The following is a 14,034-nucleotide window of genomic DNA, read 5'->3' as shown; positions in this document are numbered from 1 at the left end:
TCTAATGAAAGCTTCATGCCGCCAAAAAACTGAGCATGTCACAGAATGTTTTTTTTTTTTTAAAGCGGGAAAAATCCATATTAGCTGCGTCATTGTTTAAGCCGCGAGGTTCAAAGCGTGGGGGAAAAGTAGAGGCTTATAGTCCGGAAATTACAGTAAATGAAATTTCAACAGCAGTAAAACCACTGAAGCATCTCTGATAAGACTCCAGTGTAGGAATAAAGATATGCCAACTGGCCTTCCTCAATGATGTGATCTGGCATGGGTAAATAGACCTGTGTGTTAGCATGATATATTCCAAATCTGAACAGCAGGAAGCTGCAGATTAGTTTGTACTAGCTTGCCAAGAAACAGACCCACAATATCAGGCCAGGGAGAAATAGTCCTGTTTACTAGCTCCTTATAGTCAAGAGCTTCTCTCTTAATTTGATGTTTTCAATACCATCAAGAGGAGTAGTTGAAGACAGTGTTCAAGCTAATAGCATCCATATTTAAAACGACTCACTCAGACTTGTCCGGGTGAAACAGTGTTGAAATGGGGAAGGCTACTGTTAATCCACATATCAACTCTACATTGAGCAGGATTACAATTTGTGCTTAAACCTTAGCATTTGAGAAAATGTAAACCTATTTGTTAGCTTATTCCCATGAGATAATGTGTTACTTAGCTACTATGCTAACATGACCAGCAAGATTATTTCCTGCAACAAATTCTAGATCAACCAATCAAAGATCTTAAAGTATAACAATATTCACAGGCCTTCCCCATTTCAAACCAGTACATCATCAATAGAACAAATAAAGAACCTGCGGGGAAAAAGGGCTATACACGCACATGTCCACTCTCAGAAGTAGAACTAACATGACAAAACACCACCAAGAAAAAAGAAAATACTTGATTCAAGTTACACAGAAACCTGGGCACTTGCTGGAAATCAGCTGAGTCATGATTAGCGTATATACAAAATGTTAAAAATCAGTAGCAAAGTCAAGGAATGTGATCATTTAGAGTAGGGATGGGCAAATTTGATGGGGGCCACAAAACATCTGAACCCATCATGAAGGGCTGCAGTGGCTCGCAGGCCTGCATACCCACACGTGCAGTCAGAGCCGGGCCTAGCCTTTTGGGCTCCCTAAAATAGTTAATTTCCTGCAATTCTACACATTTTCCCCATGGGGCGTAGCAAAAATCATGCAGTTAAGAGAAGTTTGCTGCAATGCAACACATTTCCATTTATTTAACCAGGAAGGGCTCATTGAGATTTGAAATATCTTTTTCAAGAGTCATTACACAATTACAGACAGACATGAAAAACTATAAGTAATCTAGTAAAAACCATAGAAATCACAGGAATATAACAAAATCATAAAACGGCTAATTAAAAACACTGACAGGTCAAGGAATCAGTCTCAAAATCCTTCAATGATTTAAAAACATCAAATCGGGACAAGTTCTTTCAGTTATAACTATTTTGTAAGGCATTCCAAGCCGATGGCACAGAGTACATAAAAGCTCTTTTACCAAATTCTGTTTGGGCATTTGGAACAGTTAGCAGGATAGTCCTGCGAACGAAGCAAGTACCAACCACATGTCTAAAGAATAAAAATGCCCAAATAAAAGATGGTAGTAAACCCAAAATGGCTTTGTAAATAAAAGTATGAGTGACTAGAAGGCCAGCCAACCCTGGTATATAATGCACAGTGGTGTGTAAGCGTTTTGCAGTTTAAAATAAATCTCAATGCTTCATGGTAAAGGATGTTAATTTATCACAAACACTGAGCGGAAGTATTCATAAAATATCACCATAGTCTCGTATAGGCATAAATGTAGCCGATACTAGCCTCCTTTTGGCTTCAAAAGAAAAACAGGCCTTATTCCTAAAATAAAATACCAACCTCAGCTTCAATTTTTTGTTTTTGAATATGCACATTTTTTATATTTTTTTAAAGGCAGTCAATTACAAGTCCAAGATATAGATATATAGAGAACCTTTAGTGTAGAGATATGAGGTTACAGCCTCAATCTCATTGCCCTGAGAGGTAGTAAAAGGTGAAAGATGCAGAGGTCCATTTCTTGCTTTAGAAAACACCATTAATTTAGTCAGCATTGAGGATGGCCTTCAATTGATACAAGGTATGTTGAACAGTATAAAAAGCAGTTTGCAAGTTCTGTAAAGCTTTTGAAAGAGACGAGGTACAACAATAAATAACAGTATCAGCATAAGTGAAGTTGCACGTCTAAATTATTTATAATAGTGAATAAGAGGTGACCAAGTACAGAGCCCTGGGGCACACCATTACAGAAAGACAATTTAACAGATATGAGCCCATCAAATTGAGTTCTATCAGATGGTAAACCATGCTCAGAAAGACCTACGCTCGACAATCTCTGCCTCAGTATAACATGATCAACTGTATCTAATTGTATAGGTCACATACACGTTTAGCAGATGTTATTGCGAGTGAAATGCTTATGCTTCTAGATCTGACAGTGCAGCAGTATCTAACATTAACAATTCCACAACAAAACCTAATACACACAATCTAGTAAAGGAATAAGAATATAAGTATAAAATATATGGATGAGCAGTGAGCGGCTAAGATGCAATAGATAGCATACAGTATATACATATGAGTTGAGTAATGTGAGATATGTAAACAGCGATGCACTGAAAATCCTGTTGGCTGTACGGACTCCAACAGCATGTCCCCAGCTAGCCATGTTTCCGTGGAACAGAGCATGTTACAATCCCGGATATCTCTTGCCACGATTTTAAGCGACTTTGTTAACTTGGGACTGGACATAAGCAAGTAATATACTAGGAAGCGGTGTGTGCACAGCCAAAACCTCACTAGAAGACCGCGCCGGCACCCTCTCCTCCGGCAGCGTTGTTTTTGGTCGGCCTCTGGAATCAGTTCAAATGCCCTGGGAGGTGCAAATGAGTCACTTTGGGAAAGTTGTATTCCTGGTCGTAGTGCTGGTAAGTTGACGACTCTGATATCCAATACTACTTCCCAGCTGTATGTAAATACACTTAAGGTTTTCTGGGCTAACAATGTAAGAAATACATTTTTTTTTTTTTTTTAAATACTGCACAATTTCCTGAGGACTAGAAGCGAAAGCTGCCATCTCGTGTGTGTGTGTGTGTGTGTGTAAAAAGCCTTACTTTCTCTCTGAGACAGTGCTGTTTTTTTGTCAAGGGCTTCAGTGATATCATTTAAAACCTTCCTGGCTGCTGTAATTGTGCTAGGCTTCTTCCTGAAGCCTGATTGGTACATTGCTCAAATAGTTTATATACTACAGTAACTCTACTTTAGCTGTTCACTAACAAGGGTTTCAAGTATTTTCGCCAGGGGTGACAACTTTGAGATTGGCCTATAATTATTTAAAAGGAGTTGGATAACCCACTTGTAAAAGTGGTAAGACAAATGCTGATTTCCAGATCCTTGGCATTTCATTACATTCCAGGGTTAGATTGAACAGATGTAAGTGGTTCAGCTGTGAAATCAGCTGCCACTTAAAAAATAAAAAAGAAATCAGGGGTCAAGAATCAGGACCTGCAGGCTCTCTCTGATCTAAGGATTTCACGGCTTTATGTACCTTCTGCACTGAGAATGGAAAAAAAGCAAGAAGTTTGACCAGCTCTCACCGGTTCATCCACACAGGGTTGTACAGAGACAGAGGACACTGAATCAAACAGCCTACCTGATGATAGAAAAAGTGCTCATTGAAACAATTCAGCATTTCAGTTGTCATATACAGCAACAGAGTCCTTCAATACACATGACGGTAATTCATTAACATTACATTGACAAGACAGACTTAATAGCCTTCCAAAGCATTCAGGCTATCAGTGATAACAGACATAAGTCAGATTTAGCCTTCCTGAGAAGAGATTAACACTTTTTTCATATCTACCTAAAAAGAAGCCAATCAGCATCAGAACATGATTTCCTTGCTTTAGCCCAGGCTAGATTATATTTGTGAATACTACAAAACAGCTCAGAAGAAAACCCATTGATTATCCCGCCCTTTATCTCAGAACCTGCGGAATGTTTGTTGACTATTTGGGAAAAAAACATGAAAGAATTTCCACAATCTTGCTCCAGTCAAAATAAAACAAAATCATGACGAAAGCATTAAAACGCGTTACGAATTAAACATGGGTTTGTTTTAGGAACCTTAGTATTTTTAACAGCAACAGCACACACGGTCACTTAAATCATTACAGAAAACACCAACCACAGAATATTTACATGGAACGTTTGTCAATATCAAATCAGGGTAAATTTCTCTGGACATTTTGGCGGGTGGGTGAGTTAATCAACTGGGTAAGATTCATAGAATTACAAAACATTTTAAAATGCATCAGACACCGGCTTTAACAAACACCAGTTGATATCACCAATCAAGATCATTTCACTGTAAAGAAGTTTAGACATAAGGTGCATCAGAGAAGAAAATGCAGAGAGCAGAGGCGGGTCTATAACAGCTAATCACAGTTATAGAGAGATCCTTTGAAACCTCAAGATTCAAAGCAAGAAATTCCAACTGTTTACAAATAGTTTCAAATAGCCACACTTACAAGGATTTTAGTCTTCACATATAGCCAAACCCACCTTAACTCCATCAGTGTGATACACATTGTAACCATTTATACAAATAGCCTTATCAAGAACAGACTTGCTGAGCCAGGTTTCAGAAAATAAAATTACATTAGCATCAGTTGATTTTGCCTAAATCCTAACTCCATCAACGTTAGATAACAGGCTGTGTACATTTTAAATGAAAAATATCAAGACCAGATCTAGATATAAAATCAGAGGGGGTTTGGAGACATTGCATATCAGGGCCAGATTGCACGTTACCTAATATCAACAAAAGAAGAATAACTAGGCACCTCTTTAATAACCTTGCACTGAGTCTCTGTAAGAGACCTACTGCAAGTGAATTCTACAAGTGAGTTTCCAGACAATAGTCATTTAAAACCATTAGACTTAGTAACAAGTTCGTACTGTTCACATCATGACACAAATACATAGGCACTTGGATGAGTGGACCGAGTGAAAAAGAGCGAGTTCCTGCAGACACAATGTCTAATGGAGGGGAAAGCACATTGTTGCTGGGTGAGTACATCTGACAATGTTCATTTTCTCCAGAGTTCAGTAAAGTCAATGCGAAAAGCAATACAATAAATTGTCATTTTTCCTCTGAGAGATGTAAGAAAGAGGCCAAGGGGAGAGAGGAACTGTATGTATGTATGTATGTATGCATGTATGTTGGCCACACCACTTGCGTGCGCATGTTGATTTTGTCCACACAGATCCGCTCAGGACAAGCAGGTTGAAATATCAAAACAAACTCTGAATCAACTACACTGCTCAAAAAAATAAACACTAAAATAACACATCCTAGATCTGAATGAAATAATCTTATTAAATACTTTTCTCTTTACATAGTTGAGTGTGCTGACAACAAAAATAATCAATGGAAATCCAATTTATCAACCCATGGAGGTCTGGATTTGGAGTCACACTCAAAATTAAAGTGGAAAACCACACTACAGGCTGATCCAACTTTGATGTAATGTCATTAAAACAAGTCAAAATGAGGCTCAGTGGTGTGTGTGGCCTCCACGTGCCTGTATGACCGCCCTACAACGCCTGGGCATGCTCCTGATGAGGTGGCGGATGGTCTCCTGAGGGATCTCCTCCCAGACCTGGACTAAAGCATCCACCAACTCCTGGACAGTCTGTGGTGCAACGTGGCGTTGGTGGATGGAGCGAGACATGATGTCCCAGATGTGCTCAATTGGATTCAGGTCTGGGGAACGGGTGAGCCAGTCCATAGCATCAATGCCTTCCTCTTGCAGGAACTGCTGACACACTCCAGCCACATGAGGTCTAGCATTGTCTTGCATTAGGAGGAACCCAGGGCCAACCGCACCAGCATATGGTCTCACAAGGGGTCTAAGGATCTCATCTCGGTACCTAATGGCAGTCAGGCTACCTCTGGCGAGCACATGGAGGGCTGTGCGGCCCCCCAAAGAAATGCCACGCCACACCATGACTGACCCACCACCAAACCGGTCATGCTGGAGGATGTTGCAGGCAGCAGAACGTTCTCCACGGCATCTCCAGACTCTGTCACGTCTGTCACTTGCTCAGTGTGAACCTGCTTTCATCTGTGAAGAGCACAGGGCGCCAGTGGCGAATTTGCCAATCTTGGTGTTCTCTGGCAAATGCCAAACGTCCTGCACGGTGTTGGGCTGTAAGCACAACCCCCACCTGTGGACGTCAGGCCCTCAGAGTCTGTTTCTGACCGTTTGAGCAGACACATGCACATGTGTGGCCTGCTGGAGGTAATTTTGCAGGGCTCTGGCAGTGCTCCTCCTGCTCCTCCTTGCACAAAGGCGGAGGTAGCGGTCCTGCTGCTGGGTTGTTGCCCTCCTACGGCCTCCTCCACGCCTCCTGATGTACTGGCCTGTCTCCTGGTAGCGCCTCCATGCTCTGGACACTACGCTGACAGACACAGCAAACCTTGCCACAGCTCGCATTGATGTGCCATCCTGGATGAGCTGCACTACCTGAGCCACTTGTGTGGGTTGTAGACTCCGTCTCATGCTACCACTAGAGTGAAAGCACCGCCAGCATTCAAAAGTGACCAAAACATCAGCCAGGAAGCATAGGAACTGAGAAGTGGTCTGTGGTCCCTGTCCCTAATTTCCACCTGTTGTCTATTCCATTTGCACAACAGCATGTGAAATGTATTGTCAATCAGTGTTGCTTCCTAAGTGAACAGTTGGATTTCACAGAAGTGTGATTGACTTGGAGTTACATTGTGTTGTTTGAGTGTTCCCTTTATTTTTTTGAGCAGTGTATATTAATTTGGGAACATTAAACATTTATGGCAATTTAGCTAGCTAGCTTGCTGTTGCTAGCTAATTTGTCCTGGGATAGAAACATTGGGTTGTTATTTTACCTGAAATACACAAGGGCCTCTACTCCAACAATTCATCTACAGATAAAAGGGTAAACCGAGTCCTTCAGGCTTCTTTGGATTTTATGGCAGTTGGCAACCAACTTTAAGATGCATTACCACCACCAACTGGACTGGAGTGTGGCCCTCAGTTCATCTTTCAAATCACCCATGTGGGTATATGCTCCTAAAAACCAATGAGGAGGTGGGACTTGCAAACAGAACCAAGTCCTATTTTAGCGCATGGAACTCAGACGCTCGTTGATGTGTGCGATGATTGAATAAGATGTATTTTTCAGCACACGTGACGCGGGCGGTGTGGTCAGCATGTAGTCTGTATGGGAGTGTGTGCGCGCGTGAGTAGATTGGGGGTGGGGGTCGATTTGAGAGAACGGGTTGGGATTGTTGAGCTGCCGCTGACAGCCAGGAGGAGAGCGAAAAGGAGGAGCTTGGACGAGACACTCCACAGAGGGAAAGCAGAGGATAAAACACAAGTCTGCCAGAGAGGGGGTTAATTTGGTAAACGACAAGTAGGGAAGTGCAAAAATGGATAAAAAAATAAAAATACTTGAGGGGGACCCACGATCTTTACAACTGCAAGGAAAGTGTAGATTTGCTCCACCATAAATGAATAGGTTATTAGTAGGTTAAACTACTAGGCACTGACAAACAACTTGATATCCTGCCATGGGGCGGAGAGAACATTTAGCAATTGTATAACTATACTGAACAAAAATATAAATGCAACATGTAAAGTGTTGGTCCCATGTTTCATGAGCCGAAATAAAAATGTAAGGGCCCAGAATTTTTTCCATATGCACTAAAAGCTTATTTCTCTCAAATTGTGGATAAATTTGTTTACATCCCTGTTAGTGAGAATTTCTCCTTTGCCAAGATAATCCATCCACCTGACAGGTGTGGTATATCAAGAAGCAGATTAAACAGCATGATTATCACACAGGTGCACCTTGTGCTGGGGACAATAAAAAGCCTCTAAAATGTGCAGTTTTGTCACAACAAAATCCTCAGATGTCTTCAGTTGAGGGAATGTGCAATTGGCATGCTGACTGCAGGAATGTCAACCAGAGCTGTTGCCAGAAAATGTAATGTTAATTTTTCCACCATAAGCCGCCTCCAACGTTTTAGATAATTTGGCAGTACGTCCAACCGGCCTCATAACCGTAGACCACGTGTAACCACGCCAGCCCAGGATCTCCACATCCGGCTTCTTCACCTGCGGGATCGTCTGAGACCAGCCACCCGGACAGCTGATGAAACTGAGGAGTTTTTCAATCTCTAATAAAGCCTGGGCCTAGCTCCCCAGTGGCTGGGCCTTTGCCCTCCCAGGCCCACCTATGGCTGTGCCACTGCCCAGTAATGTGAAATCCATAGAAAGGGAGATGCCTAGTTGTACAACTGAAATGTGTCTTCCACATTTAACCCAACCCCTCTGAATCAGAGGTGCTGGGGGCTGCCATAATCGACATCCACGATGTCGGCGCCCTTGGGAACAGTCAAAACGACAGATTTTTTACCTTGTCAGCTCGGGGATTTGATCCAGCAACCTTTTGGTTACTGGCCCAACGCTCTAACCACTAGATTAGGGCCCAATGAATTAATTTCAATTGACGGACCTCCTTATATGAACTAACTCAGTCGAATCTTTGAAATTGTTGCATGTTGTATTTATAGTTTTGTTCAGTATAATTTCATGCACTTCTACTCATTTTGCCATGGGTTGGAGAGAAATTACCAGTTTTTAATATGATATCTGATGATCAATGGGGGCCTCCTGGTCAGTAATTCAACCATGATTACTACAAGTTCAGATCGCCCCAAAAATACAACATTTTTAAATTGCTTGTGTATTCAACTAGTAACAGTAAGTTGACACCCCGACAGTTGCTAAAAAGTATTATGATGCAGGGGAATTGGGGATACCAATTGGCCATGCCTGATTTAAAGCATACAACGGAGCACAGGGCTTGAATTTGAGCAGCAACGTCAGATGGGTGTGGCAGAAAGAGTTGGGGTGATTTAAAAAAAATATTTAAAAAAGTATTGCCTGCAGCATAAATAGACTGATTTATTTACATATTGTGAGTTTATCAAAACAGCAGATAAAAAAAAAAAAATAAACAAGTAGAAGACAGTGATCATGTGACCACTAAAGAAGTGGGCCATGTTCTCCCCTGCCTCTCAATCTGACAGTTTAAAAAAAGATGAAGCAACGCAGTCTTTCAAGAAGCATGCTGAATCTATGTCAACACAACGGGGGGGGGGGGGGGGGGGGTAAGGTTGTCTAAACAGATCCCAGTCTCTACCGTTGTAGCCTACTGTACACAAAACTCTGTTGGTAAATGGCTGACCCTGGCCCCACTCTGAGGATGTCTCAGGGGGAGTTTGGAAATGTTTTTTGCATATCTCATTCACACATGCGTATAATACACACTTGTAGATGTGTGAAATAGGAAATAAGCACCCACCAAATTATTACACACAGGCTACAGAAGCAGTAATTAAGCCCATAGACAACCAACCTGCAGTCTTTGGCCTATAACAGTTCCATAGTGATAATTATATTATATACTGCCCTGATGAGAGCCATGCAATCTGCCACTTCAGTTATCACTAGGCTACTTTCTCACAGTTCAGCTCTAAAAGTGATAACTGATTGCTACATGGGGCTGTAGTTCAGATGTATGAGATGACCTCTAGCTCGGGGACAGGAGACAGTGCGTCAGTCACTACAGCGTCACACCACCACAGCGTTCATAATTCAAATGACATCACCGCAGGAGCTCTACTGGGGTTAAGGTTATATGGTATAGTACAGCGTTTCCAAAACTAGGTCCTGGAGACCTTGAGGGATGCACGATTTGTTTTTTTTCCTAGCACTACACAGCGGATTCAAATTATCAAAGGACTAATGAGTTGAATATTTAAGTCAGCTGTGTAGCGCTAGGGCAAAAAACAAAACGTGCACCCCTTCGGGGTGACCAGGACTGAGTTTAGGAAACACTGCTCTAGCAAGATTCATTCAGAACCAAGGCGGACATGAATGCAGTGAAACCAGTAACAGACCATTACTCAAATACACAATCCTGCCACAGCTCTGTCTATAAATAGATCAGATTCAATGCTAATTGAATCCAGGTGATGTTTCAAATTACTTTAAATGAAGTCCAAAATGAAAAACAGAATTCACTAACCATTGTCAACTCTGCATTTGAGAGAACAGCCAGCCACACACTTCCTAGTTTTGTTGACAGGGATGCAAATTGAAAGTGACAGTTTATTTTTAATCTGTGTTCGGTGAAAGATACTCCCATAGTTGACCGTTAACGTGCCAAACATCCTCGAGACATCCTTCAGAACTCATCATATTGCGTGAGCAGCAGCCAAATGAATAAAAAGTACTTTGCGGCAAAGTCACACTCTTCTTCCAACTCAACAAAAACTCTCAAGAGAAAGCTACAAAGGCTGTGTAAGAATAAGATAAAAGGGCTTTAAAAACATAGGCTACAATATCACTAGTGTTTCTTTACCAGCATGTATTCCCTGATAAACACATCTATACTCCTCTGGCCAGTTACCCAGAACCAGAGTGCCAGATTTAGCCTAGTCCTTGAACAAATATTAATCTGGGTACTGGAGACTGTACCCTCGTGTTTTTTTACATCCTCATAATCATATTGGCTTCATGCAGGCTTAGGGTGGGGTGGGGATAGAGTGGAACAGCACAGCAGGGGACTGAGAATGACCACTTCAGGTGCTACTCAGTAGGAGGAGAGGATTTTGGGTAGTGGAGTCGGGGGGGGGGGGGGGGGAAGCAGGCTCTTGGCCAATTCTACACCACACCAGGAACCTGCTCCAAAAAAATACCTGTCAAACACACTACACAAATATAATTTCTTTAAGTCTGCAATGCCATATAGCTATTCTATTATAGCTGCTGCTACATTGTTTCATACCGCTTTTTGCCAGAAATAACACATTGTAGCTGCCTGTTTTTCATGATGCATTTGTTTGACCCACTACACATAGTGCAAAACTATGTGATGTTGTTACAAATTGTTGCATTGTGAAATGTGTCCCTAATGCAACAGAGTTAAGTGAGTAAGTAGTTTAAGCACGTTAATCCTCGCAAGGCTGCCGACCCAGACGGCATTCCAAGCCACATCCTCAGAGCATGCACAGACCAGCTGGCTGGAGTATTTACAGGCATATTCAATCTCGCCATATCCCGGTCTGCTGGACATCTTGAAGCAAGTGGGGACGACATTGTTCCTGTCCCCAAGAAAGCGAATGTAACTAGATAAATGATCATTGTCCCGTAGCACACACTTCGGTCATCATGAAGTGCTTTGAGAGGCTAGTTAAGGACCATGTCACCTCCACCTAACCCACCACCCTAGACCCACTACAATTTGTATATCGTCCCAACAGATCCACAGACAACGCAATCGCCATTGCACTGCCCTATCCCACCTGGACAAGAAAAATACCTATGTAAGAATGCTGTTCATCGACTACAGCTCAGCCTTCAACACCATAGTGCCCTCTAAGCTCAGTGCCCAAGGTCTGAACCCATCCCTGCACAACTGGGTCCTGGACTTCCTGATGGGCCAACCACAGGTGGTGAAGGTAGGCAACAACACCTCCGCCACGCTGATCCTCATCACCAGGGCCACAGGGCCTGCCCTCCAGGTCATCTACAGTACCCGGTGTCACAGGAAGGCCAAGAAGATCATCAAGGACCTCAGCCACCCGAGCCACGGCCTGTTTACCCTGCTATCATCTACAAGGCTGAGACAGTACAGGTGCATCAAAGCTGGGACCGAGAGATTGAGAAACAGCTTCCATCTTTAGGCCATCCGACCCTTAGAGTCACGACTAGGACAGTACCCTGCCCTGAACCTTAGTCACTGTTCTAGCTGGCTACTACTCAGTACCCTGCCCTGAACATTAGAGACTGCTGCCCAATGTACATAGTCATTGAACACTTCACTTTGATTAAATGTTTACAAGCCGTTTCACCCCCTTCATGTATATAATGTATTCTAGTCATGGCTCATATATACACACATACACATTTTATTTTTTTTGGAAGGCATTATTGCACTGTTGCAGCGAAATTGTTGTTTGTAGCTCCATCTGCGATAACAGCTTCAAATCCGTTAACGCCACCAATACACTTTGATTTACTAATGAAGGGAGTGTAAATAATATGGTAAAGAAGGTAGCCTACAGAGCATAGCCTCCTCGATTACACAGAGCAATGCAGTCAAGCCTCAACTGGAATTGTTGCGCGCCTGTGATTGATGTTACCAGGATTAAACACATCAAGACATTTTCACCTCATATCTCTAGGACATATAATTGCGGAATGGACAAACAAGAACGCATGTGTCCCCCTCCCTATTGAGCGTGTTCAATGAAACCAGCGTTTGTTTGATGGCCAGCAGAGATGAAGCGAGACTATGTGCCACAATCAATGACTGTATATATGGGCATAATGCGTTCATATGCCGCTAGACTACTCACCGTCCTGGGTTTCGTTCCCGCGACTGCAGTTGCTGCAAATGTGTTTGATCTCTTTTCCGATGTGACAGTGTATCATGAAGGGCATATTGTTATTCTGGTGATGCTGGTGGTTGGTTTGCTGATGCTTGGTTTGTTGCCCTTTCTTATTGTTGTTGAGAGACATCATTCTGACCAGGTAAAATGCCTTCTTCGGTTTCTCCACCGCCACGGGCATATTGTTTTCCATGTAGCCCGTGTTGTTGAACCAACTCCCATGCATGGTGGTAGGCGCAGGATCCGCCGCCATGGGGTAGTTGCCCGATTTGAACATGGATAGACGAAAATGAATTTGCGTCTAAACGCAAGGCATACGGGCACGGGGTTTTAAACGAACGGCTCCCCGATTCCTACCTGACCTCAACCAATCGCAAGGCTTTCGATCTTGAGCGCTTCCTTAAACCCCTTCTTCTCTTTTATCAACGACGTCAGATATAATATTGTAAATTCCAAACCTGTACCTTGATTCCGATCTCGCTCACTCACACCGGGCTGACTCCGCAATGCCAAGGGCAGAATTCAAAACCACGGATATTATTATACTATGCTGTAGACCATTGCTGCTATAGGCTACTTTACAGCTTGTCCCAAAATAATGACTGATAGTGAAATAGAGTGAGTGAATTGCTGTGCCTGTCTCTCCCTCAATACCCATCCTCGTCTGCAAAACTAATCCGCAAGTGAGCATATGATTGGCTACCTACCCAGTGCGCACCCCTGCAGTAATATAGTCTACAGACAGAAAGAAAGTAACGGTTTTGAACCAAATCCCAAGACTTGATAATGACATGAATGATTATAGGCTCCAACTATAGGCCTACATGAAAGTTTGGATAGAGAACTTTCTCATACTTGATTGGACAGGCAATTATACTCCAATTCAACACAATTCAAGCTGAAAAAGTAATGCAATGCTCTTTATTACAGTTCAGATGCAATTCACTGCTGATCTTGTTATGATAGTGTTAAATATTCATCCTAAGAGACAGTATGATAAAATGTGCCGTTATAGCAAAACACACACACACACACACACATTCATACACACACACACACACACACTGCTGGAGAGGAGAGATATTAAAATGTTTGTGCACGAAGCAAAATTATCTTGTCATTTTAGAAGAAATGTAATTAGTAGCCTGCTTACTTTAATTAATGTATCTATCTGCCATTGTGCCAACTATTCTTGTAATATACATAGATAGATAGTCATTAGCACTAATGTTCCTGGCAAGAATATTCAATAGGCCTATAGCTCATCCTTTTTAGCAATAAACTAGTCACCAGCTACTGTCTCTTCATGGGTTTGGGCTACATCACACATGTCCTTCAATGAACATATATTCAGTGGTGTAAAGTACTTAAGTAAAAATACTTAAGTACTATTTAAGTAGTTTTTTGGGGGGTATCTGTACTTTACTATTAATATTTTTGACAACTTTTCCTTCACTACATTCCTAAAGAAAATA

General features: G+C 42.2%; 1 protein-coding gene across 4 annotated transcripts in view; it reads right to left on the bottom strand.

Annotated features, from left to right (window-relative positions):
- Positions 1–14,034, bottom strand: part of LOC106569162 (phosphatase and actin regulator 1) — an 87,111-nt gene that overhangs the window by 42,785 nt on the left and 30,292 nt on the right. The window contains exon 1 of one of the 4 annotated variants that reach the window (XM_082960898.1): positions 12,527–13,214. The exons of 2 other annotated variants lie outside the window; for them this stretch is intronic. In XM_082960898.1, the coding sequence (XP_082817024.1) occupies positions 12,527–12,836 (310 nt within the window). In that variant the 5' untranslated portion in view covers positions 12,837–13,214. Of the gene's footprint in view, positions 1–12,526; positions 13,215–14,034 lie in introns of those variants that run through there. One more of the 4 variants, XM_082960899.1, reaches the window with a different exon arrangement.

The sequence above is a fragment of the Salmo salar genome, chromosome 14 (assembly GCF_965601325.2).
Source record: "Salmo salar chromosome 14, fSalSal1, whole genome shotgun sequence".
Taxonomy (NCBI): Eukaryota; Metazoa; Chordata; class Actinopteri; order Salmoniformes; family Salmonidae; genus Salmo; species Salmo salar.
Note: the sequence above shows the minus strand (reverse complement) of the source record. Positions and strands in the feature narration are given on the sequence as shown.